At 40.5% G+C, this 25,139-nt stretch overlaps 1 protein-coding gene across 13 annotated transcripts in view; it reads right to left on the bottom strand.

Moving 5' to 3' along the window:
- LIMS1 (LIM zinc finger domain containing 1) overlaps positions 1-25,139 on the bottom strand; it is a 157,168-nt gene that overhangs the window by 8,320 nt on the left and 123,709 nt on the right. For all 13 annotated transcript variants that reach the window (XM_058278310.2, XM_058278311.2, XM_071208750.1 and 10 more), the window contains exons 2-7: positions 23,942-24,101; positions 6,604-6,670; positions 5,679-5,799; positions 4,944-5,093; positions 1,938-2,088; positions 1,283-1,375 (exon numbers count right to left, since the gene is read on the bottom strand). In XM_058278310.2, the coding sequence (XP_058134293.1) occupies positions 1,283-1,375; positions 1,938-2,088; positions 4,944-5,093; positions 5,679-5,799; positions 6,604-6,670; positions 23,942-24,101 (742 nt within the window). The remainder of the gene's footprint in view (positions 1-1,282; positions 1,376-1,937; positions 2,089-4,943; positions 5,094-5,678; positions 5,800-6,603; positions 6,671-23,941; positions 24,102-25,139) is intronic.

Below are 25,139 nucleotides of genomic sequence, written 5' to 3'. Positions count from 1 at the left end.
ATAGCTGGCTAAAACCAGAATTTATCACTACTAGGATAAAATTAGTAAAAGTTCACTGGCTAGCTTTTACTTCTCATAACAAAAGCAATTTACTTTTCATCCCTTAAGAAAAAAAAATATCTCTGGAGGACAATTTCAGCACCAAAATAATTAAATGCAATAATGAATTTGTGAGTCCATACCAATAAGAACAGATAAACATATAAATGTGGGAGAAGGGAGGAATCTTGCTTACAGTAGAATGCTGAAGGTCAGCTAAGTGTAGAGGGAGGTGGAAAATCATCATTTTGTAATCATCACAGTAAAGACCTAATCAGGCAAGAATCACCAAGGGGTGCTAAATCTACGGGGAATTTTGATGAGGACCAGGATATTTGCATGGTCTTAAAATGAGTGCCCACAGGTTGCTTATTAGTTGCAAGGAAAGGGGAGAAGAATAGTAATAATACAGTGGAGATATCAGATGACAACTGACTGGGTGATCACCACTGAGGGCCAGATGGACATCATGTGCCTCCAGATGTGATACTCTGAGCAGGATACAACATCCCCTATGCAGTTATGCATTATAGCCTAGAATGCATACCTCAATGTAATCATGAAGGCCCAGACAAAACCGAAATGACAACCAGTCTGTTAAAAAAATGAGGATGGAGAAGGAATCTGTATTCAAAAATATCAATGTAGTAAAAAACAAAGAAAGGCTCTGGAAATGTTCCAGAATAAAAGAGGCTAAAGACACATGACAACACTGGACTGGATCCAGTAATGGAATGGGGAAAAAAAAGGGCTACAATGATATTATTGGGTCAAGTGACAGAAATGGAATATGACCAATAGATTAAAGTATTATAGCAATATTGACAAGTATACTGTGTATGTAAGAGGATTTCCATATTCTTGGGAAATAGACACTAAACTATTTAAGAGTAAAAAAACTATCTTATATTTAACTTACTGTCAAATGCTTCAGAAAAAAATCATGTGTTTGTATATATGTATATATATGTATATAAATATATATGTATTAACATATACAGGGAGCACAAGCAAGCCCATGCAAATGATGAAGCAAACAATGAACCTGAGTCAAGGGTATATAGATATTCTTTGTACTTTTATTTTGTAACTTTTCTGTGAGTCTCAAACGTCTCCAAATAAAAGCTAAAAACAAATTTCTACAGACCAATCTAGATTTTCCAAGAGATTTTCTAGTAGCTAAATTATCGATAAACTCAAATTCACAAATGTACATCTAGTATCCAGTGAGTGCAATCCATACCTGGTTATAGTGGGTTTCACAATATGCCAGGCCCTTCCTCTCATAATGGCGATGTCCAAGAAATGGCTTTTCACACTTGGCACAAACAAAATGCTGAAAAAAATTGCTAGGGTCATTTTTTGTTTTTAAATTTTATTGTGGTAACATATGCAATACAAACTTCCCCCTTTTAACCATTTTCATGTGTAGAATTCAGTAGTTATAGGTCATTTTAAATTGCTGTATCTTTTTTTATCTACTAAGGTAAAACTCCAAAATTAAAATATCTTCAGAGAAGATAAATGAAAGTTTGAGGTAGTCATTTCATTTAGCCACAGATAAGCCCTCTAATACTCGTACAGTCTTAATTCAGGTATGAGTCTTTGATAGACTACTCTAGAAAGAAATGATTACTTAGTGGCATCTCTAAGGAAGGGGATGCTGCTGGGCATGGGCCAGGCCATTTCCGGCCTTAGTAAGGATTTAAAAATAAAAGCATACATCCCGCGTCATTTCTGAGAGCTCACAAAAGCAGTGGAGGGTCTATATTCTTAATTTTCTACAAAACTGACTGCCTTTAAAATGCCCATGTTTAACCTTTAAAATCTCTATTATTGCTAGCACCCCTGAACCATGGAAATTCAAAAGTACTAGTTATCCACCATTTAAAACTTACCTCCACATGCCACTGCTTGCCCATGGCATTAACCACACGCCCTTCAATGGGCCGTCGACAAGCACCGCAGATGGGGACACCCATTTTATCATGGCACGGCAAGCAGTAGAGTTCCCCTTTCAGCTCCCGGGCATCGGCAGTCAGCTCCTTCCTGTCCATGAGAAAGACACCCAGTTGAATAATAATAGTAGGAGAGAGAAAAATAGGCCACTGGTTTGGCTAACACACATTTTAGAAGGTTTTAAAGATATCCCTAACAATCTCTGATACCTTTTTTCATTAGAGGTGATCACAGTAACTTCAATTAACAGGCTTCAATGGTTTCAGAGTTCTATCAAAACATCAGTATAAGATTCAAGAATAAGTTAGATACATCTCATCACAGTGGTTATAGTTATTTTCTTACCGTAGTATCATATATTTTAGTTCTATTTGTCTTCTTTAAAAAAACCTACAGGAGACTAGTAACATCCCTCAGGATACATTAAGTGATACTTCCTTTCCAAATTAAATGAGTGTTGGAAGATCCTAGTTCCACTTACTTATACTGTTTCAATTGTTACAGGCTGTTAAGAACAGTTACAGGTTAATAAAATAAACAAATAAAATTTCCAGAACTTTCCAGTTCCAAATGCTTAAGTTAGCTATTATTTTTAGTCTCCTATATCATTGAAATGTTTAGTGAGAATCAGGCATATAGACTTGTTTGAATTTCACGTTTTAAATAATTATCAAAAATAAAAAGATGATCACCTAGGAGAGATACTAATTTAAAAAATGGACAAGAGGAAGGAGAGGAAAGAAAACTAGATAAGGCACAAAATCATAATTCAATAACAAGATAAGATGGCTGTACTTAAATCACGAAACTATTTTGTAATCTCTGGCCTACCTTGTCTCTCCTTTCCCTACTATAATGTTGCACATAAACTCACATTAACTACAGTAATATATCTTTTTCCATTATATTTTTATACTGGATAGCAAATTCAGAAAAACATATTCTCATCATTCATCTAGTTTTTTTATTTTGAGGAAACTGGGGTCAGAAATTAAACCTGGGACCTCATACGTGGGAAGCCAGTGCTAAGGCACTATCATGAATTTTTGAAGGAAAAGTTTCACTCAATATAAATAAAAAAAAACAAATGTAAAGATATTTTAAGATAGCCTAATTATTACAAATGTAGAAATCATGCATGTACAGAGATAAGACCTTTTATTAAGATTTTTAAATTGAATTCTGTATTGATAAACATAGTGACAGGATAGCTGTTGGAATAATTGGGAAAATTTAATATTGACTGGATATTTGAATTATTGGTAATTTTCTTAAGGTACTGTGGTTTTTTTTTTTTTTTAAGATTTATTTTTATTTATTTCTCTTCCCTTCCCACTCCCCTCCTCCCCCCCCCCCCCCCCCCGGGTTGTCTGCCCTCTGTGTCCATTCGTTGTGTATTCTTTTGCAACCGCTTCTATTCTTGTCAGCGGCACCTGGAATCTGTTTCTTTTGTTGCTTCATCTTGCTGCGTCAGCTCTCCGTGTGTGTGGTGCTATTCTTGGGCAGGCTGCACTTTCTTCAGTGCTGGGTGGCTCTTCTGACAGGGTGCACTCCTTGCACATGGGGCTCCCCTACGTGGGGGACACCCCTGTGTGGCAGGACACTCCTTGCGTGCATCAGCACTGCGCATGGGCCAGCTCCACACGGGTCAAGGAGGCCCGGGGCTTGAACTGCGGACCTCCCATGTGGTAGACGGACGCCCTAACCACTGGGCCAAGTCCGCTTCCCTAAGGTAGTGTGGTTTTACGGGAGAATATTCTTATTCTCAGGAGATAGATCCTCTGGGTCATGATGTCTGCTTCTTGCTGGCTACTTACATACTCCATGGAGGGATAGAGTGTGCTGCACAGAACCGAATGGGACAGAATGTTAATTGCTGAATCTAGGTAAAGGTATACTGGTGTTCACGATATTCTTTCCCTTTTTTTGGTATATTTTAAATTTTTTCGCCCTCCCCCTCCCCCTGCCCTGCTATTTTTGCTGTCTATGTCCATTTGCTGTGTGATCTTCTATATCTATTTCTCTTTTTGTCTTCTCATTTTTCTCCTCTAGGCTTCACTGGGATTTGATCCTGGGGACATCTGATGTGGAGAGAGGTTCCCTGTCACTTGCGCCACCTCATTTCCTGGTTTGCCTTGACTCTCCCCTTTGCCTCTCCTTTGTTGCGTCATCATCTTGCTGCGTGACTCACTTGCATGGGCACTTGTCTTGCCACGCAGGCACTTTTTACTAGGAGGCCCCAGGGATTGAACCCGGGTTCTCCCAATTGTTAGGCGGAAGCCCAATCACTTGAGCCATGCCCACTTCCCGATACTATTTTCTTTAGGTTAAAAATTTTCTAAATTAGCGAAGCAGATGTGGCTCAAGTGATGGAGCACCTGCCCACTATAAGGGAGGTCCCTGCTTTGGGTCCCAGTGCCTCCTAAAGAAGAGAGCAAGCTGGCATGACAGGCAGGTGTGGCAGTCTGACGCAAAAAGAAGACACCACCAGAGACACAAGAAGAAAAACATAATGAAAGACAAAACAAAGCAGGGAGCAGAGGTTCCCAGTGCCTCCAAAAGAAGACAGTGAGCTGACAACAGACAGTGGCAAGCTGATGCAACAAGAGACACAGGGAGGAAAAACATGAGATCCAACAAAGCAAGGAGCAGAAGTGGCTCAAGTGATTAGGTGCCTCCCTCCCACATTGGAGGTCCCAGGTTTGGCTCACAGAGCCTCCTAAAGAAAGAAGGAAGACGAACAGACATAGCAAGTATATAACATCGAAGGGGTGGGGAGAAATAAATAAAAAAAGTAAGTCTTAAAAAATTTTTTTACCCCCAAATTAAAAGCTGGAGAAAAAACAATTTGGCTTGCTAGAATAACAGAAATACAGATAAATGGTATCTTTTTTTCCCTTGCCACTGTTTGTACAATTACAAAAAGGAAAAAAACAACACAGTACCCGCAGTTGGCACAGTTGAAATGATCTGGATGGTAAGGGTCATTCTTGAATATCAGAGGTTGTTCATCAATGATGGCATGGCATTTCTGGCAAATGTATTTTCCAAGGCCTCTGGCTTTCTCACGATTATGACAGGGGCGACAGAGATGTCTAAACAAAGTTAAAACTAAATTAGAAAATTAAATTTAAATTCCAGGGCTTTCCTAATAATTAAAAGAATTATGTTTCCCATATCTCTGAAAAGAAGGTAAAGAAACTATTTCTTTAAAAAAAATCACTGCTATGCTTAATAGAGCAGAATAAAGCTCTTTTACAAGAAAAATTATTTAAATATCCTTCTGATTTAGCCTTCAGTAACCATAACACAATGACAATAAACAAAAACCAAAGTAATAATTAAAATTCATCAATATAAACAGTATAAACAGTATTTATAAGAGCAATACTGTAAATATTTATTCCCACTCTAAAAATCTGACTGATTTTCAAGAAACTCCATCTTATGGACCTATCTCCCATTTGGTGGCCCTGAAATGAATTAACAGCCACGCTCTCTCTCACAGATATTCTATGGCCCATTCCTAGAAGGCATTAGGTAATCACTGAGGTTAGGAGTTCCTCTACTCTAAGCTCAGTTTCCTAGAGCACTGCCTTACATTCTCAAAAGGGCAATATGCATGATCTTATAACAGTTGTTTTATCCACCCACATCTGACGAGGACGAGAAACTCCTACCTCCCTGCATTCTTGACAAACCCAATATCTGCCAGAACTTCCTGACAGAGGTCACAGCGGAAACATTCGGGATGCCAGCTGTTATTCATGGCTTTAATAACTCGGCCAATGATGAATTCACCTGTAGGAAAATAACATGTACAGGATGTCCAGTGTGACACCTTACTCCTTAAAGCAGCAAGGAAAAAAGCTTTAGGGAGAAGTATGTTTCAACCTTTTTTCACAATTACGGACATTGGTGTATGCATACCAGAATAAGCACCACATTAGAGGGAAAAAAAAGGACTTTTATTTCATTTGAACCCAGTATTTTACTCTGTAGCCATATTTTTGAGGCTACTTATCAAATTTCTGAATCTGGCTTTCCTTTTTCAAACTATGTGTTAGGTATTCTTGAATGCCTTTTGGTTATTTCTGGTCATTGTCAACAAAGACAACTGAAATCCTCAGTGTATTTTATTGTAACTCATCTTAATTTCTTCTTTTGTTAAACCTTTAGAATGTTCTACTTAGTTTCTCCAATTTCTGGAAACCTTCTAGTAGAGCTGTTAGTAACCAGTGCAGTGGCAAAAAGGCCAGGGAATCAAAAATTGATTGCCTTCTTCTTATCTCTTTCCTGGCAAACTCAAAACCAAATAGATAAAGGTTGCATTAGGAGGCAAAAAGAACATTCAAAAAGATAAACCAATAGAAGTCCTAATTTGTCCCTAAGTACCCTTACAGAAGATGTCCTTAAAAATCTATTCTTTCTGTGTTTTGATATTGTTGCAGTCTGTTATATAATAACAACAGGGAAGAGGATTGACAAAGCATCCATTAGTTATTTATAATGAACAGAAAAAAAAATTTTTTTTACCATTGATACTTCAACAGTGTTAAAGTTATTTTGAAACTTTTAACTTTACATTCAGCGGTTAAAACTTACCACACTGATGACAGCAAGGAGCAAAAAGCATCTGAAAATCATGTTCACAGTACTTCCTTCCTTCGAACTGAAATAGAAAGTACCATCAACTTATAAACATGAAACAATTCCACAATGACTATGACTATTCTATGGAGACATATAGGAAAGATGTTTTTGAGCTAAGAATTCTGCCCTAAGAATTTATCATTCTGCTTGGATTTTTAAAAGCAAATGTACTTTTGTACCTTTGTATGTACCTCCATTTTAGAAATGGAACAATGATATACAGAATATGCCTCTAAAGTATGGTAACCTTGCTTGCCTCCAAAGTATGGTAATTATGCTTCATGGTTTTTTAGTTCATATATTCTGCCTTTAAGAATCTGATGAAAGCTCTGGGTCCCTCTCTTCAGAAAACATGCACATACCCAAAATTCTGCATGCAGTTTTGGAGGATTCAGAAATACCCTGAAGCATTCCTAGGCTGCTATATTAGGAACCCCTATCATCTGCACTCAAGTTACTAAGTGAAAGATGTAGGAGAATACTACCAATACTCAGGAAAAGATAGAACACTGGAGTGTGGCATAGTAGGGAGAGCTATAAATGGTCATGAAATGGTTTCGGGCTACAGGTGGAAATGCCTCAGGAAGAACATTTCAGCAGTCTAAGCAGTGAATGAGCAGGGTGTAACTGACTCAAAATGTGTAATAGTATTTTCCAGTTGCATAACATTTTACATTTTGCAAAGTATTTTTTAAAGACAGTCCAAAACCCTGTTAGTGTACCTGTCCTCCAAAGGGGTGCCGATGCAAAGTACCAGAAATCTGTTGGCTTTTATAAAGGGTATTTATTTGGGGTAAAAATTTGTAATCCCAAGGCTGTGGCAAGTCCAACTCAAGGAACCATAAGAGGTACTTTACCAAAGTCAGCTGCCACATGTTAAAGCAAGATGGCGGGCGATCTCTGCTGGGTTTCAGCCTCTCCCACTGGGCCTCCTGTTCCTCTCCAGGCTCTGCGGGCCCAGCTTCTCCCTGATCTCAGCTGCAGGCTGACATAAGGCTTGTCTCTCAGGGCTTCCTCGATCAGTCTTGGCTCTCTTCCCAAGGTCAGCTGTAAGCTATCAGGCAATGGTCCATCTCTCCCTGGGGCTTTAGCTATTTGAGACTTCTAGAACCTTTTTGTCACATGGCAAGAATGACAACATTCTATCCTGTGTGTGTCTTCTTGAGTGAGTGTTTATATCAGACCCAGCAAGGGGTAGGAGTCTCAAGCTGAGTCTCGCCCTCTGACACAGTCAAACCAAAAAGTCCAATCTTACCAAGTAGTCTTATCAAAGACATCTCAGCTGGATTTAATGCAATCAAAGGGTATCACACCCAGAGGAATAGATTAGTTTACAAACATAATCTTTTTCTTTTTGGGATTCATAAAATAATCTCAAAATGCCACAGGTTGGCAGGTGAGGAAATATGAGGACAAGCAATTTATCCAAGGTCAAAGAGCCAGCCAATTTTAAAACTGGAGTTTCTCTAATTTGGTAACTAGCAAACTGCCTAAAGCAGGGGCTCTTTTTTTGTTTTTCCTTAAACAGGGGTTCATAACCTTTTTTGTTCCACAGACCCCTTACTAAGTCCTATACTGTGTATTGTTTAATAACTATATCACACCCACGCCAACATGTCCCCACAAGAATAAGGTTTTTCTGAATTTCAATTCAAGCCATGGACCCCTGTTAAGAAGCCCTGCCCTAAAGGAACTAGAAATTCTCTCCTACATTTTTTAGGTTGACTTCTAAACTTTTCCCTTTTTCATTGTTAAGCTTAAATATTTAGAGAGATTAAGGATTCTAGCATATTTTAATATTAACATTTATAAACATAACCATTGAATCTCTTTTTTAAAAAAGCAGTTTTATTGAGATATATTCACACACCATACAATCCATTCAAATTGTATAAGCAGGGAAATGTATGTGGTTCAAGCAATTGGGCTCCCATCCACCTATATAGGAGAGGTCCAAGGTTCGATTCCCAGGGCCTCCTGGTGAAATGCAAGCTACAGGCCTGCACAGCAAGGTGGCCCAAGTGGAGAGCTGGCCCACGTGGAAAGCTGGCACAGCAAGATGATGCAACAAAAAGAGACAGAGAGGAGAGACAATAAGAGACACAGCAGACCAGGGAGCCGAGACAGCACCACTCCGGAAGGTCCGAGGATCTGTTCCCCGGTGCTGCCTAAAGAGAAGACAAGCAGACACAGAAAAACACAGGGAAAAGACAGCAAGCACGAAAACAAGACGGGGGTGGGGGTGGCGGGGATTAAATAAATAAATCTTTTTTTAAAAAGTGTACAAGCAATGGCTCAGTGTAATAGTGTTGTGCATTCATCACCACAAAAAATTTTAGAACAATTTCATTACTTCAAAAAGAAAAACTCCACACCCCTTAGCAGTCACCTCTCAATCCTTCTATTCTTCCCCAGTTCTACACAACTACTAATTCCACCTCCATAAATTGATTTATATTTACATTTTATATAAATGGAATCATACCATATGTAGTATTTTGTGTCTGGTTTCCTTCACTTGGCACAATTTTTTTGCCTGCTATTATTATCTTGTACCACTAACATATATTTGTTCAGTTTCAAAGAAAAACAGTTTCATATATACAATATTATCCATATTGATATTTCATATGAAGTTTCCGTATTCTATGCAGTCCCATGTTACATTTCTTAGCTTTCCTTGTAGTAACATAAATGACCTTGAAATTTCCTTTTATTTTATTTTTTTAAAAGATTTATTTATTTATTTCTCTCCTCTTCACCCCCCAACTCCCCCATTGTCTGCTCTGTGTCCATTTTGCTACATGTTCTTCTTAGTCCGCTTCTGTTGTTGTCAGCAGCACAGGAATCTGTAGTTTCTTTTTGTTGCATCATCTTGTGTGTTAGCTCTTGGTGTGTGCGGCACCATTCCTGGGCAGGCTGCACTCTCTTTTGCGCTGGGTGGCTCTCCTTCCGGGGTGCACTCCTTGCGCGTGGGGCTCCCCTACACAGGGGGCACCCGTGCGTGGCAGGGCACTCCTTGCGCGCATCAGCACTGCGCATGGGCCAGCTCCACACGGGGTTTGAACCGCGGACCTCCCATGTGGTAGACGGACGCCCTCGCCACTGAGCCAAGTCCGCTTCCCCTGGACTTTCCTTTTAAACCAGTCATACCCACATAATAATACTGCTAGTTACAAACATCAGGATGTGCTTTCACCTTTTCTATTCATTTCCGAAAATTAACAAACTTTTAACCAATTCTGCACAAATTAACACTCAACTTTCCATTCTAAATCTCTTTTAAATATGCACAATGGAATAAAAATTCCATAGTGATTTGATACTGACTAAAACCCATTAAAAAACATATTCTTTCTTAAGAGTTGGAAATTTTATATCCTTCATGCCTCTTCTTGGACTATTTCAATTTCACTTTCCCCACAGAATTTTATCCTATTAAAATTTTTAAAACACTTAACTCTAACTGTGCTCTGTACCATACTTCTCTGCAATTAAAATGCATATGTAACACGAAACTTTAAAATCAGTTTTACTTTCTGAATCTGTAAGTCTCTACAGGTTAAAATTCTTCATATTCTGGATTAGGTGTTTGTTAAATTTTCATTTGGGGGGGTACTGGGATTGAACCCAGGACCCTGTACATGGGGAGCAGGTGCTCAACCATTTGAGTTACATCTGCTTCCCTTTATATTTCTTTTGTTTTTTTTAAAGATTTATTTAATTTATTTCTCTCCCCTTCCCCCCCTCATCAGCTCTCTGTGTCCATTTGTTGTGTGTTCTTCTGTGTTCGCTTGCATTATCAGGCAGCACTGGGAAACTGCGTCTCTTTTTTGTTGCATCATCTTGCTAAGTCAGCTCTCCGTATGTGTGGCGCCACCCCTGGGTGGGCTGTGCTTTTTTCACATGGGTGGCTCTCCTTGCAGGGTGCACTCCCTGTGTGTGGGGCACCCCTGCATGGCACAGCACCCCCTACGTGGGGGCACCCCTGCGTGGCATGGCACTCCTTGTGTGCAGCAGCATTACATGTAGGCCAGCTCCCACACAGGTCAGGAAGCCCTGGGGAATCCTGGACCCTCCATGTGGTAGATGGATGCTCTATCAGTTGAGCCATGTCTGCTTCCCCTTTACTATTTCTTGAATCCATGGGTAAATATGATTCACTGCTAGAATGAGTCAGGCATCAGCATTAATTAACTCTAGGTCTATTTTCTACTTTCTAGGTCTGTTTTTTTTTTAAACAAATCAATTTTATTGAAACATATTAATAAAGCATACAATTCACCCAAAGTGCACAATCAATGTTATCTGGTATAATCACATACTTGTGCATTCATCACTTCAATCATTACTAGAGCTAACTATATGCTAAGGAATCTCTGTCACATAAATAATGGGAATTGTCATAGTAATATCTGCCACTGACTATTTGGACTCCTTACATGCTACATGTCCCAAATCACACTGAGTATAAAAATACATTTTGAATGATATAGCAGCTGTCAACTCGATTTCCTCAATTGGCTGCAGATTTAGTCCATTCCACATATTTAAAATATCCATGATAGCTTAACTGGCAAAACCAGTAGTCACTGTCAAGCCAGCCACATCAGATTTATTTTCTGCGAGAAAAAGTCTTTATTTTTAATTTTTATCCCCCACCCCTCCGAGATGGCTCCCTCATCTGTCTGCTCAACGTCTGCTTGTCTTCTTAGAAGGTACAGGGAACCGAACCCAGGCCCTCCCATGTGGGAGGCAGGTGCCCAATTTCTTGAGCCACATTCACTCTCCCCTTACTTAATTTCATTTTAAAAATTCAAACAAATAAGCTCTGATATATTAATATATCCATTTTTAAGTTACAAATAGTAGATAATAAATCAATATGCTGTTATTCAAAACTCAGTTTGTAATAATGCATTATAATGTGTAGCCCAAAGTAGAAGTTATTTATAAAATGAGATACGTTCCTTTGCTGAATGTATGTTATGTACATGTACACAAATCTTCTATTTTAGCAGCAATTAAAAAAAGAAATCAAGTATAAAACCTTAGGAATAACTCCAAATAAAAGTAGGATTGACTGTAATTTGAATAAATATATCAATATATAACTCAAAATATATATCTATATCATAGTATATCATAAAGAGTAAAAATGCTGACTGTGGACCCAGACTGCCTGGATTCAAATCCTGGCTAAACCAATGACTGGCTATGTAACCTTGGACAAGTTGCTTGACCTCTCAGTGCCTCATCAGGATCACAAACCTATACTGCTTTGGCTGTTTGTTCTGGCTCATAACACACACCATGACGACCATTTCTCACCAATGCTCTCTTTACTTGGCTCTCACAGGACTCTCCCTTTAAAAGTATGAGTTCTTTTGAAATTAGGGGATGAAAAAGACAAAGTCCTGAAAGGAAAGCTGGTGTGACCACTCCCACCAGTCTCCAACTCCACCACACATCTAAATATAGAACATCCAACTCTAGAGCCATGTTTCATCCTTAACAAGAAAGTATGTAAGGCAGGGAAAGACCTGGAAGCCTCACAAGCTTAAGGAATCCTGATGAAGCCCTTTTGTTGATGTCCTGGAGTAAGACATTATCATAAGAGAGAGATTCTTTTATAAAGTGGGAGAAGTCAGTGCCAGTATGAATACAAGTATTTCATCAGGCAAATCAGTTTTAGGAAGAAGGATCCAGAAACCAAAACCCCTGAAACCAGAATACAAGGGGCCAGAAATCTGTTCACTTGAAACCATTCATATTGCAAATCCCCTGCAGATGTTTACCATGGTATGAGGACTCCTGCTTTAATTCCAAGTAGGGAACTACTTTTGCTATAATGAGCTGCCTTTTTTTACAGTGTGTTAGTTATGCAGTTAGTTATGGCTCAACTTCTGAGCCTGGGAGAAGTAAAACTCCGGGATATAAAATGAAGAAAAATCAGAAATCACAAATTTCAAAGAATAAAAAATTTGTAAATACTATCTTTCTAGATAACTACATATTAAATCCCAAAACAGGTGTAAAACAAGAAATACAGTAAGCCATTAAGAAATAGTAACACTCCAAATCAATAGTGTTTAAACAAAATTCCTAAGAACTCTACGGTTGACCACATATGGCAAATGGGTTATTCAATGAGAGGAAGATGAACTCCAAACAAGAAGAGCTCTGCTTTGAACTGTTTTAGAGTTCTGTGTGGATTTTCTTTGGGGAAAAAGAGAATTCTACTATTTTGCAGAAAGCACAGTTGGAAATTTAGCCGATGTTCTCATGTTAAGCCAACTGCAAATGCTGAAAATCTTTACTTTGATGATTTATACTGGTTTGTCAGGAATCGCTTTGAAAAGACTAGGTCAGCAGATAAACACCTCATCTAATTGGAAAGTTTTCCCCCAATCAGTCCTCCATTCTCACGGTTCAGCCTTCCTGAACAATCAGGATACAGTATTAGAGGAAACGGGTGAAGAAATCTCTTTGTGAAACATCTTTCCATTGAATCACTCATCATAAATGGGTCTTTCCTGTTATGCATTTTGTGAGAGGGAAAAAGGGACGCATTTAGGAAATTCAAACTGAGGAGGAGAAAATAAATCTGAAACATCAACAAAGACCCCATGCATGGTATGTGGACCATCTCACATGGAAAATGGCAGCACACCAAGTCCTTGGTCTTGGTTTGGTCCATCTACCATTCTGTAATACTTTTGAATCATATCACTCTGCAACTGTTGGTTCCATTTCGCTTCCTCAAGTATTTTCTTGCGAGAAAAATTAAGGTACTCCTTTTATTGGAGATAATCCTGGATGTCACAAAGTTTAATTTAGAAGCCACTCTAGGCAGTGTTAGGGTCTCTGGGTCAAATGGGTATTTCCCCTGGAAATGACATTAATCAGCTTTTTCATGCCATCAGTGATTTGGTATTTCTTCATTTGTGTTAGAGGATGTTTGGAGATGAATGATAATTTATGAAAGCCAGCACTAATGGAAATGGATTTTCCTCTGAAGATAACTGAACTATCACATTTAAAAATCAGCAATCATATATAACCTGTTTGTATGATCTCTCTATAATTTTACTGGTCTGAAAATGATAAACCATGAAAGCTGTCAGGTGCTACCCAAATCATGTTGAAAATTGTACCTAATTGTGGAGCCAGGACATAGGGGTGGCCTAGACAGCATGACATACATTGTAGGCCTTCCTTAAGTATGTACTGAATGATCAGCACACATGGGTGTATACCTGCCCAAACTGTGAACTATTATTCCTTAAAAAAACACTAAAATGCCAGTGAGAGGCAGGGCATCACAATGGAAGAGGATGCAGCTTTTGGAGTTAAGACATCTGAGACAAAATCCTGACTTTACTACCTACTCAACAGTTAATTGTTGGGCAGGTCTGAGTCTCGAACTGACCATATGTAAGTTGGGAATAATAACATCTAATTTGCAGGGTTGGTGTGAAAGAAAAACAACAAAGTCTGTAAAACGCCTAGTGCAACACCTGGATCCAAATAGGGATCTGTTGATAGTTACTTCATGAATAAAAACACAAACATAATACCCAAGTCTTCTAAAATCAGCAATTACAAGCATTTATTCATGTATCAAGTACTACATTTCGGGCAAGATGAAGGAATATGAAGTAAAATAAGACACGTGAACCCTGCCAGCAAGAGACTTATAGGAAACTGAGATGGAGCATCTTAGCCTTGGTGGTTTAAGTTAGGCCACTGTTGTTGTTTTAACAAGTTACATTGTTTTTATGATTACCATGGTCAACTATCTTCTGATACAGGTTTCAATGGAAAGACGAATAATTTTTATAATAGCAAACATAAAATTTATTTAAAAATAAAATGCAGAAGTAGAATTACTTTATGAAGTTGCCAGTTTTTGAGTAGGAAACTGTTTGGGAAACCAGTTCTTATTACCACATATAAAATGTATCTTGTTTTTTGCTAAATGAGGATATTATTTTCATTACAAATTCTTGAGTGATAAATTATCCAGGAATGGTAAACCTATCTTCTTGGGTTCATTTAGACAGAAAAAAAACATGCTTTCTTAAAGGTCTTTCCTTAAGTGAAGTATTTCTAGAAATACTTTCTAATTAAGTCAAAGCGTAAGAATTAAGTCTGACTGCAGTCAAATCATGAGCGACAGGACTATAAAAAGGTTTTTGTTTTGTGTAGGGTATTATTGTCTCTTTACCTCCACAAGGTGGGGAACATTCCTTCCTAGGACCCACTTGCCATCACCATACTCAAGAACATAGCCTATCTGAAGGGGTACACCCTCACTGTTTAGTACAGTAGTTCCTAACCCAGCGTAATTCTGTCCTTCCAGGGGACATGTGGCAATGTCATTTTTGTTCATCACAAACGTGGGTGGGGTGGGGCTACTGGCACCTAGTGGGTAGAAACCAGAGATTTTGCTAAATAATCCTAGAACACATGGGATGGGTCCCATGACAAAGAATTATTTGGTCCAGAATGTCAATAGTGCTGAGGATGAGAAACCCTGGTTTAGTGTGTACAAGCATTTGGGAAAAGGAGGAAGGAGTGGGCTAATTTCCCGGGTGCCTTACAAGTTACCTCGATTCAAACTCATGACCCTCTGAGACATGTTTCCTGATCTCCTTGTTAGAGAAGACTGGAAGTCAGAAAGATTAAAAACTTGTGCCACAGCCACCCAATGTGGAGCTGGGATTCAAACCCGAGCCTGTCTGACACCAAAGCCTACGCTTTTCCCCCTGTATCTCACCACCTTTCTTAGGCAGAGCAACAGACAAAATTATCTAGACTTATTAAATTATCTGGCTTTCTAAGCTTTTCTAAGATTTTACGAGTTTCTATCAGAACTTAAAGACCAAGCCCAAGAATGGCGTTGCACACACGGAGAGCTGACACAACAAGATGACGCAACAAAAAGAAACACAGATCCCCAGTGCTGTTGATAAGGATAGATAGAAGTGGTCACAGAACACACAGCAAATGGACACAGAGAGCAAACAACTGGGGGGGGGGGGGGAGGAGGGGAGATAAATAAATAAATAAATCTTTTTTTAAAAATTAAAAAAATTAAGACAATGGTTGAAAAATAACACAGGACTGTGAATTTAGCCTCAGCTTCAGTGGTACCGGGTAGTAAAGATAATTACAGGATCAACTAAGGATAAAGCTTGTAAGGGAGCAGTTCAATTTTTAATAAAAGACAAAAGATTATGGATTAGAGAAATGATTCTGCAAAGGATTACATAATTGGGGTAGGTTAATACATGCAACAAATTTTTGCTTTTGTGTTTAATAAGAATGCTCTGAGAGAGGAAGTTTAGGCACTAAATAAGATAATGTGCTATTTTTTTCCACTTCAACTTGACAAAAGACCTACTGTTCCTTGTCTCCATCAAGGTCTTTTTGTTTATTTGTTTGCTTGTTATTTGTTTTGTTTTTAGGAGGCACTGGGAACTGAACCTGGGACCTCCCATGTGGGAAGCAGGCGCTCAACTGCTTGAGCCACATCTGCTCCCCATCTGTGTCCAGATGGCAAAAATTTCCTGACATGAATAAATATTCAAATACAGATCATGATGGGGTAGGCCAAGATACAGTCACACCAGGAGTTCTTTTCTTTATAAAACCTTTTACTTTTAAATTATAGATTTACAGGAAGAGTTGCAAAGAGAGAAAAGAGTTCCCACACCCCATTCCTCTAATGTTATCATCTTACATCAGGGGTCGGCAACTTTCACTGTGAAGGGCCAGATAACAAATATTTTAGGTGTTGCCAGTCACATGGTGTCTATATCAACTTTTCAACTCTGTGTTTGTAACAAGAAAGCAGCCATAGATGATACATAAATTTTGTTTCTGGACATTGAACTCTGAGTTTCATATAATTTTCATGTGCCATGAAATATTATTCTACTTTTGATTCCCCCCTCCCCAAACACTAAAAAATGTAAAAGCCATTTTTAGCTCACATACTATACAAAAACAGATGACAGGAAAGATTTGGCCCAGGGACCATAGGTTTTCAAAGCTGTTTATATAACCATTGACAAGTTATCAAACCTAATACACCCCGGTAGTCTGTTTGCTGTGTCTTGTTTCTTTGTCCGCTTCTGTTGTTGTCAGCGGCACGGGAATCTATGTTTCTTTTTGTTGCATCATCTTGTTGTGTCAGCTCTCCGTGTGTGTGGCACCATTCCTGGGCAGGCTGCACTTTCTTTCACACTGCGCGGCTCTCCTTATGGGCGCACTCCTTGCATGTGGGGCTCCCCTACACAGGGGACACCCCTGCGTGGCACGGCACTCCTTGCGTGCATCAGCACTGCGCATGGGCCAGCTCCACACGGGTCAAGGAGGCCCGGGGTTTAAACTGTGGACCTCCCATGTGATAGACGGACGCCCTCACCACTGGGCCAAGTCCGTTTCTCTCATACTGCATTTTGTGGTCACTTCTCTTTAGCCTTTTCCTAACTATGAGAGTTTCCCAGTCTTTCCACATCTTTCAAGACCTTGATACCCTTGAAGATTAGACTAGTCAGGTATTTTGCGGAGTCCTCGATATGGGTTTAACTGAGACTGGTTACAGATTTTGGGGAAGAATACCATAGAGGTAATAATGTGCCCTTCTTGTGGCATCCTACTGGGTCACATGATATCAATATAAACTTGTTTTTGGAGTTATTAACCTTGATCACTTGGTTAAGGTGGTGTCTGCCAGGTCTCCACTGCAAAGTTACTATCTTCTTACCCTTTTGATGCTCCTGTTAGAAGATGAGTCACTAAGTCCAGCCCATACTCAAGGCGGAAGGGGAATTAAACTTTTCCTTTTAATGCATACTCTTGGAAATAGAGTTTAAAGCTAACTGAACCATTAAACAAAATGGGAAGAAAGCTTTTAATTCAAGAAATGATACTACAATTACCAGAAGTGATATTAAAATTCAAACTTGATATAACATGTCACCCATTGAAAGAACATTTTAGGAATTCCAGTCTCTCCAAAACCATCTCTTAGCTCTGACTCCTTCACTGTCCTTCCCCACTGTGTATGCTTCACACACACACACACACACACACACACACACACACTCTCACATGGGAGTCACATCATGAACCATCCTAAGTATTCAGTTGCAAATGTCAAAGATGTATATGATTAAAAGAAACTTCATTCAGTGTCATGTGTCTGCAAGTATTTCCAAATGATATGGCAAAAAAAAAAAGGGTGGTGTATATGAGTGTATAAGAGATATGTAGGGTATATGATGTTCATGGTACTATACTTTCAACATTTCTGTTGGTTTTAAATATATATTTCAACATTTCTGCAGGTTTTAAATATTTCAGTATAAAAGTAAGTTCAGGGAAGTGGACTTGGCCCAATGGATAGGGTGTCTGCCTACCAATGGGAAGTCCAAGGTTCAAACCCCAGGCCTCCTTGACCCGTGTGGAGCTGGCCCATGCGCAGTGAATATGCGCGCAAGGAGTGCCGTGCCACACAGGGGTGTCCCCCGCGTAGGGGAGCCCCACGCGCAAGGAGTGCGCCCCATAAGGAGAGCCGCCCAGTGCGAAAGTAAAAGTGCAGCCTGCCCAAGAATGGCACCGCATACAGAGAGCTGATGCATAAAGATGACACAACAAAAAGAGACACAGATTTCCAGTGCCATGGATAAGGATAGAAGTGGTCACAGAAGAACACACAGGGAATGGACACAGAGAGCAGACAATTGGGGGGGAGGGGAAAGAAATAAATTAAAAATAAATAAATAAATAAATAATTCTTTTAAAAAAAAAAAAAGGTAAGTTCATTCAACAAAGCCACACTGGCCTGAATCTACATAACTAGCCAATGGTCTATGTGGTACTGAAGGTACATCATGGGGAAAGCAGCTGTGACTAAACTGATGGAGCATCCGCCTACCATATGGAGGGCCCAGGGTTCTATACTCAGGCCCTCCTGACCCATGTGGTGAGCTGGCCCATGCACAGTGCTGCTGTGTGCAAGGAGTGCCGTGTCATGCGGGGTGTCCCCCACATAGGGGAGCCTCATTTGCAAGGCGTGCGCCCTGCAAGGAGCGCTGCCCCATGTGAAAAAAGCGCAACCTGCCCAGGAGTGGCACCACACACACAGAGAGCTGACGCAGCAAGATGATGCAACAAAAAGAGACACAGATTGCTGGTACCACATGACAAGAAGGCAAGCGGACAGAGAAAAAAACACAGCAAATGGACACAAAGAGCAGACAATGGGGGGAAGGCAAGAAAAATAAAATAAACCTTAAAAAAAAAAAAAAAGAAAATACATCATGGTTCAGGAGTTCTGTTTACCTATTAAGAATGCTTTTCTTCCTCATTTACCTGCTTTGCACACAGGCAAGAAAAACCATGAATAACATTCATGAGATAAACAATAGGGGTTGGATAAAAGCACCAAGAACATGAAGTATAGCCTGCACATGTCTAAGTTGGAAAATGTTTACACTAGTTCCTAGTTAGTAGATTAACCTTTTATTCTACAGGCCTACATCTGAATGGGTCATCCAAGTTCTGTACATATATATATATCATTGTATTTATTAAGCACCTACTTGTCAGCTAATCCTACTACAACAAGTGCTAGAGATATCAAATTAATTAGGACAGCACTTGCACCTATAGAATGTTAGATGCAAAGACAAGCATATAAATAAAAAGCTACAATTTTAAAATGACATATGTTCTCCATGCTAGAAGTATAAGCAAAGTGCTGGGAAAATTCAAAGAAGATCAAGATAAAGGAAATGAAACAGATGGCATTAGGAAGAAAACACCCCTAACAGATCTCGCAATAAGAAACACCACGTAAAAGAGTTGTTATTGATGATAAAAGTTGCAGAGCACAAAGAAACACTAAGCTCTATCTTACGTTCGTCAGTGGTGATGGATTACATCTTAAAGACAAACTTTAGGTTTACTTTTTAAACCAATAATCCAAGTTCACCTTGAGGAAGGAGCCGGTAAGAGTATTAATCCTGGCAGCTGCAAAATTACTCCGCAGAGGCAGTGTGGACAAGCCAGAAACACCCGTGCCCAATCAGCTTATCTCCAGACACACATCCTAATGAGTGGTTAGGAAACAATAGTCTAATTCCTGATGTGTTTTTGTGGCCAGAGTGGAAGAATGCCCCGGTCATCTGATCCAAAGTACCAGGAAGTTCCAACGGAAAAGTAAAGCACCTTTTCAAGGGGAAAATGAGTACAGAGAACCAACCTAAAAGTCTTCGTAGCTAATCTTCTAGGGAAAAGAAAAAGGAGGGATGGTGTAAGTAAAAGGAAGGACAATGTTTCGATAATAAGACAAAACCAGTCACATTTGTTATTATTACCAAAACTGAATCAGCCCCTGAGTCATGTCTCAAATGGAAAACAAAATCAGATAAGTTTTCAAGCTTCCTTTTCTGGCAAACAATTTTTGTTGGGCATAACTGAGAAAGTAGATGTTCCTTGGAAGCCCTGTACAGCATTTTCTCTAATACTCAACCAAAAGAAAAATTCTCCATGGGCTGCTTTTACAGATCCCTGGACTGGAGAAGGTTGTTTGTGTATTTGTGTGTGTGTGTTTTCTAGGAGGTACTCACTGGGAATTGAATCCGGGACCTCATACATGCAAATCAGGCATTCAAACCACTGAGCTACACCCACTTTGCTAGAGAATGGGTTTTCATGGTAAACTTTATGGTTAAAATAGCAATCTCGGGAAACGGACTTTGGCCCAGTGGTTAGGGCGTCCGTCTACCATATGGGAGGTCCGCGGTTCAAACCCCGGGCCTCCTTGACCCGTGTGGAGCTGGCCATGCGCAGTGCTGATGCGCGCAAGGAGTGCCGTGCCACGCAAGGGTGTCCCCCGCGTGGGGGAGCCCCACGCGCAAGGAGTGCGCCGGTGAGGAAACCCGCCCAGCGTGAAAAGAGAGAGCAGCCTGCCCAGGAATGGCGCCGCCCACACTTCCCGTGCCGCTGACGACAACAGAAGCGGACAAAGAAACAAGACGCAGCAAATAGACACCAAGAACAGACAACCAGGGGAGGGGGGGAAATTAAATAAAATAAATAAATCTTTAAAAAAAAAAAAATTAAAAAAAAAAATAGCAATCTCCTTCAGGGTCCAAGAGAGCTGAAGCTAGGGCAATAGCATATTAATAAACTAGTTCTGAGTATTCATAACCTCTTTTGGAATAATACCAGACAAACCCAGGGAGAGTATTTTTAGGCTAGAAGTAAGCAGAGTTGGGCGGGAGAGCAAGTGTGAGTCATGCTTTATTCTGTGCTACTCAAGGCTGCTACAGAGCCATCCTCTCTGACTAAGCACAAATGGCTTTGCATATTATGAACTCAAATATGGAACCATGAGTTTATTAGATTGCCATGCTGGGGAAGCGGACTTGGCCCAATGGATAGGGCGTCCGCCTACCACATGGGAGGTCCGCAGTTCAAACCCCGGGCCTCCCTGACCCGTGTGCAGCTGGCCCATGCACAGTGCTGATGTGTGCAAGGTAGTGCTGTGCCACGCAGGGGTGTCCCCCGCATAGGGGAGCCCCACGTGCAAGGAGTGCGCCCCGTAAGGAGAGCCGTCCAGTGTTTAAAGTGCAGCCTGCCCAAGAATGGTGCCACAAGATGGAGAGCTGACGCAGCAAGATAATGCAACAAAAAGAAAGACAGATTCCCGGTGCTGCTGATAAGGATAGAAGTGATCACAGAAGAATACACAGTGAATGGACAGAGAGTGGACAACCAGGGGGGAGTGGGGGTGGAGAAGAAATAAGTAAAAAATAAATCTTTTTTAAAAAAAGTAAGATTGCCATGCTGGTTAGTAGAGGTAACTTAACAATATTACTAATCCCAGAGTGGCAAGCAAAAACATGAATGAGAAAAAGAAAGCCACGGAGGATTGGCGCTCCAAGGTATTCTCAGACGGATGAGCAGGCCAGAAAAGTAAGAAATATGTTTGAAAATACAGGCTCTGTCTCTGAGTTCTTCTTTATTACTTCTCTGGAATCTTTCCAGAGGCCTTTGCAAAAATTACCCAGTTCAGTAAAAATATCTTATATTTAAAAAATAATGTGTAAAAGGAAAAACATCCTGTATTGGATATTAGAAGACCAAACTAGGTTCTAATCCTATCCCTGTAACAAACTTAGCTGTGTTTTCATGGACATTTTTACCAATCTGGGCCTCAAAAAAAAAAAAGAAAAGAAAAGAAAGAAAGGAGGAGGAGGTGGGTACAGGGGGTTTACACAATATGAAGACTAATGTTCCCTCTAAAGGCAGATTTCCGAGATTCCTTAAAGGTGCTTTGAAGTACTCTCTCGCTCCCTGCCACAGTCCTGGCATGCATCCACTCTTGTGGTTGACTTTTAGATTGACACGAGTCAACAGGAGGAGGTCCTTAGGTCCTTTTACCCAAAACGAGTAACTGCCCACTCCCTACCCCCACCAATACCGAAGGAAGTTCCCCTTCTCTTCCTGATGCCTTAGCCCTAGGGATTTCCTTTTCTTCCTTGCAATTCCAGACCACATCCTCAGTCACCACCTTCCTCATTACCCACAGCTCCAGCCAGGTCTCTAACTCGGACGCCACCATTTAAACCCCACCAAAGCCCCTCTCCCATCCTCCTTCTTACAGTTGGACACTGCACCTCTCTTACCCTTCTCCTTGACAATTGTTACTTGCCATTCCCATTCCAAAAGCCATCACCCAAAAAAAGAGAGATTTCCACTGCCCAGGGAAGTTAGGAAGAGCTGAAGGACAAGAGAAAAGTAACTCTTGTCCCTATTGCTAAGATTTTTGGGGTAGGGGATGTGTGATACTTGCATCTAGCAGGAGCTCCATACATGTGTATGACGAGTGAGTAAAACTGAATTCCCTAACCAAAACTCTTAAAGCCAATTCCGATAGTTATAGTACCCTATACATTAGCCCATGATGGCTAAACAGATTTTCTGTGGGCTGACCTGGGACCCTCACGACCATGTTTGGCATTGTTTCCAGGGGAAAATGGGGCCGGGGTGTCAAACGACTGACTTATTACTGACCGTTCAAAACTAGCTTTCCTTTCCCATGAGTGGCTTGCAGACGGGAAATTTTTAAAAATGTGCTATACAAAAGAAATTAAAGAGCAACCCTCTTGAGGATAACATAATCCTACATGCATATATTATATAAAAACACACAAATAGGTACCACATTTACAAATATGTAAGGAGTAACTTAGTAAAAGTCAATAATCTAGCTAATCTTCCTCTCAGCACACACAAACACACATCACTCTTCCTTTTCAGCATGTAACCAGCCTCTCAAGACCTTCGCCCCAAAATACATGTTTACTGTGAGGAAGGGCTTTCAGTAATGGTGAGAAAAAATAAAAAGGAAGTGGAGACCACATGGTAAACACCCAAGGATCAAGAAAAACGAGTGTTTGGAAAATGAAAAAGAATATTAAATTACACAGAAGAGATAAACAGGGACAGTGTATCACCCCAAAACCTCAGTTTCTGAATGATTCTCTTTAGAAAAGTGTGGAAGCCCTTGTCATGGTTAGAGAAATGTAAGTGCTTATCTTTGACATTTCTTCTCTTCTCAAGAAGCAGTTCCTAAGAATCCACTCTGTAGAGAGCTCTGGGAAAATAAGACATTCTTATACAATCTGAGAATAATTCTAAATCATCAAAGTTAGCACAGGAATAAACAACAATGTGGCATTGGGTGAGGGGATATGGGTTAGTAAAAGCAACAGACTGGATAAAATTAGCCGTGAAAGTCGTGGTGTAGGGAACAGACCCTCTAGGTTGCGAAGGATGCCCAAGGGTCCTCTGAGAAGGGAAAAATCACAGGAGCAAGAACCAGCAAGGACCACACAGGGGCAAGTGAGCGGAGACCTGAGTGGAAAGGCTAAAAAAACGTCACTGAAGTTGATGAAAGGATTTTGTAGGCTGAGCTGGAGTGGTTAGATCTTACAGGTTAAGTCACAAGGTATTGTGGGTTTTAAAATAGGAAGGTAAACCAAGCAGGTGTAAATGGTGGGATGTGCTAGGGAATCCCTTCGAGGCCACTGCCAGTATTTTCCATATACATGATGTCACTGACCAGACAGGTATCCAATAACTGGCACTGTATCTGCTACTTCAATACCATCTTTGATACTGAAACTTAAAGTAAAGAAAGATGGCTTTAAAAAGAAGGGCAGGGGAGGGAGATGGCGCTATGCTTCTGTCCACGTGGACTCACCTCATAGAAAAGTCCTTCTGGGAACTGCTGGAAGCACTGAGCACACACGAAACACTGCTCATGGTACAGCTCACCATTGCTGTTCACTATCTTCTCAGCAGGTGCAAATCCCCCCTTGCAGCGCTCACAAGAGGCGTTGGCCAGCGCATTGGCCATGTTGCTGCAAAACACAAAGGACAGGAAATCACACAGTCGATCTTTTCTTTGACTTAAGACCAAACAACTTGAAGAATCGAGGAGCAAATTCTACAGGATCATAAAAATCACATTTTATATATAAAGCCCTAGTTCTTGCTTGTGTCAGAAGCACTCCAAATTCTTCTCCTCTCTTTACATTAGCATCTTAGGTTCTGTCAGGGCCTCCTGCTTTTGATCCTGTTTTTCTTTGGCATTTGTCTTACTAAATAAACTCTTTTGAGGATGAAATAAGAAAAAGGGTGCAAACACACATCGGAAACTAGAAGATGCTACTCAAATTTAAGGCATTATTATTTAAACATTTTTTAAAAGATTTGTATTTATTTATTCCCCCACCCTCATTGTTTGCACTTGCTGTTTGCTCTCTGTGTCTGCTCATCTTCTCTTTACAAAGCACCAGGAACCGAACCTGGGGCCTCCCATGTAGGAGGGAGGCGCTCCATCACTTGAGCCACCTCTGCTCCCTGTTTTGTTGTCTTTCTCACTGTATTTCCTCTTTATGTCTTCTTGTTGTGTCTTTTTTTTTTTTAAGTTTTATTTATTTATTTCTCTTCCCTTCCCCCCACCCACCCCCATTGTCTGTTCTCTGTGTCTATTTGCTGTGTCTTCTTCTTTGTCCGCTTCTGTTGTTGTCAGTGGCACAGGAATCTGTGTTTCTTTTTGTTGCGCCATCTTGTTGTGTCAGCTCTCCATGTGGGTGGAGCCATTCTTAGGCAGGCTGCACTTTCTTTCGCACTGGGCGGCTCTCCTTATGGGTGCACTCATTGCGTGTGGGGCTCCCCTATGTGGGGGACACCCCTGTGCGGCAGGGTGCTCCTTGTGTGCATCAGCACTGCGCATGGGCCAGCTCCACACGGATCAAGGAGGCCCGGGGTTTGAACTGCAGACCTCTCATGTGGTAGACGGATGCCCTAACCACTGGGCCAAGTCCACTTCCCTTGTTGCATCTTCTTGTTGTGTCAGCTTGCCGCACCAGCCTGTTGCACCAGCTTGCTGTCTT

Source organism: Dasypus novemcinctus, chromosome 17, assembly GCF_030445035.2.
Source record: "Dasypus novemcinctus isolate mDasNov1 chromosome 17, mDasNov1.1.hap2, whole genome shotgun sequence".
Classification (NCBI taxonomy): domain Eukaryota; kingdom Metazoa; phylum Chordata; class Mammalia; order Cingulata; family Dasypodidae; genus Dasypus; species Dasypus novemcinctus.
This window is presented reverse-complemented; position numbering and strand designations above follow the sequence as displayed.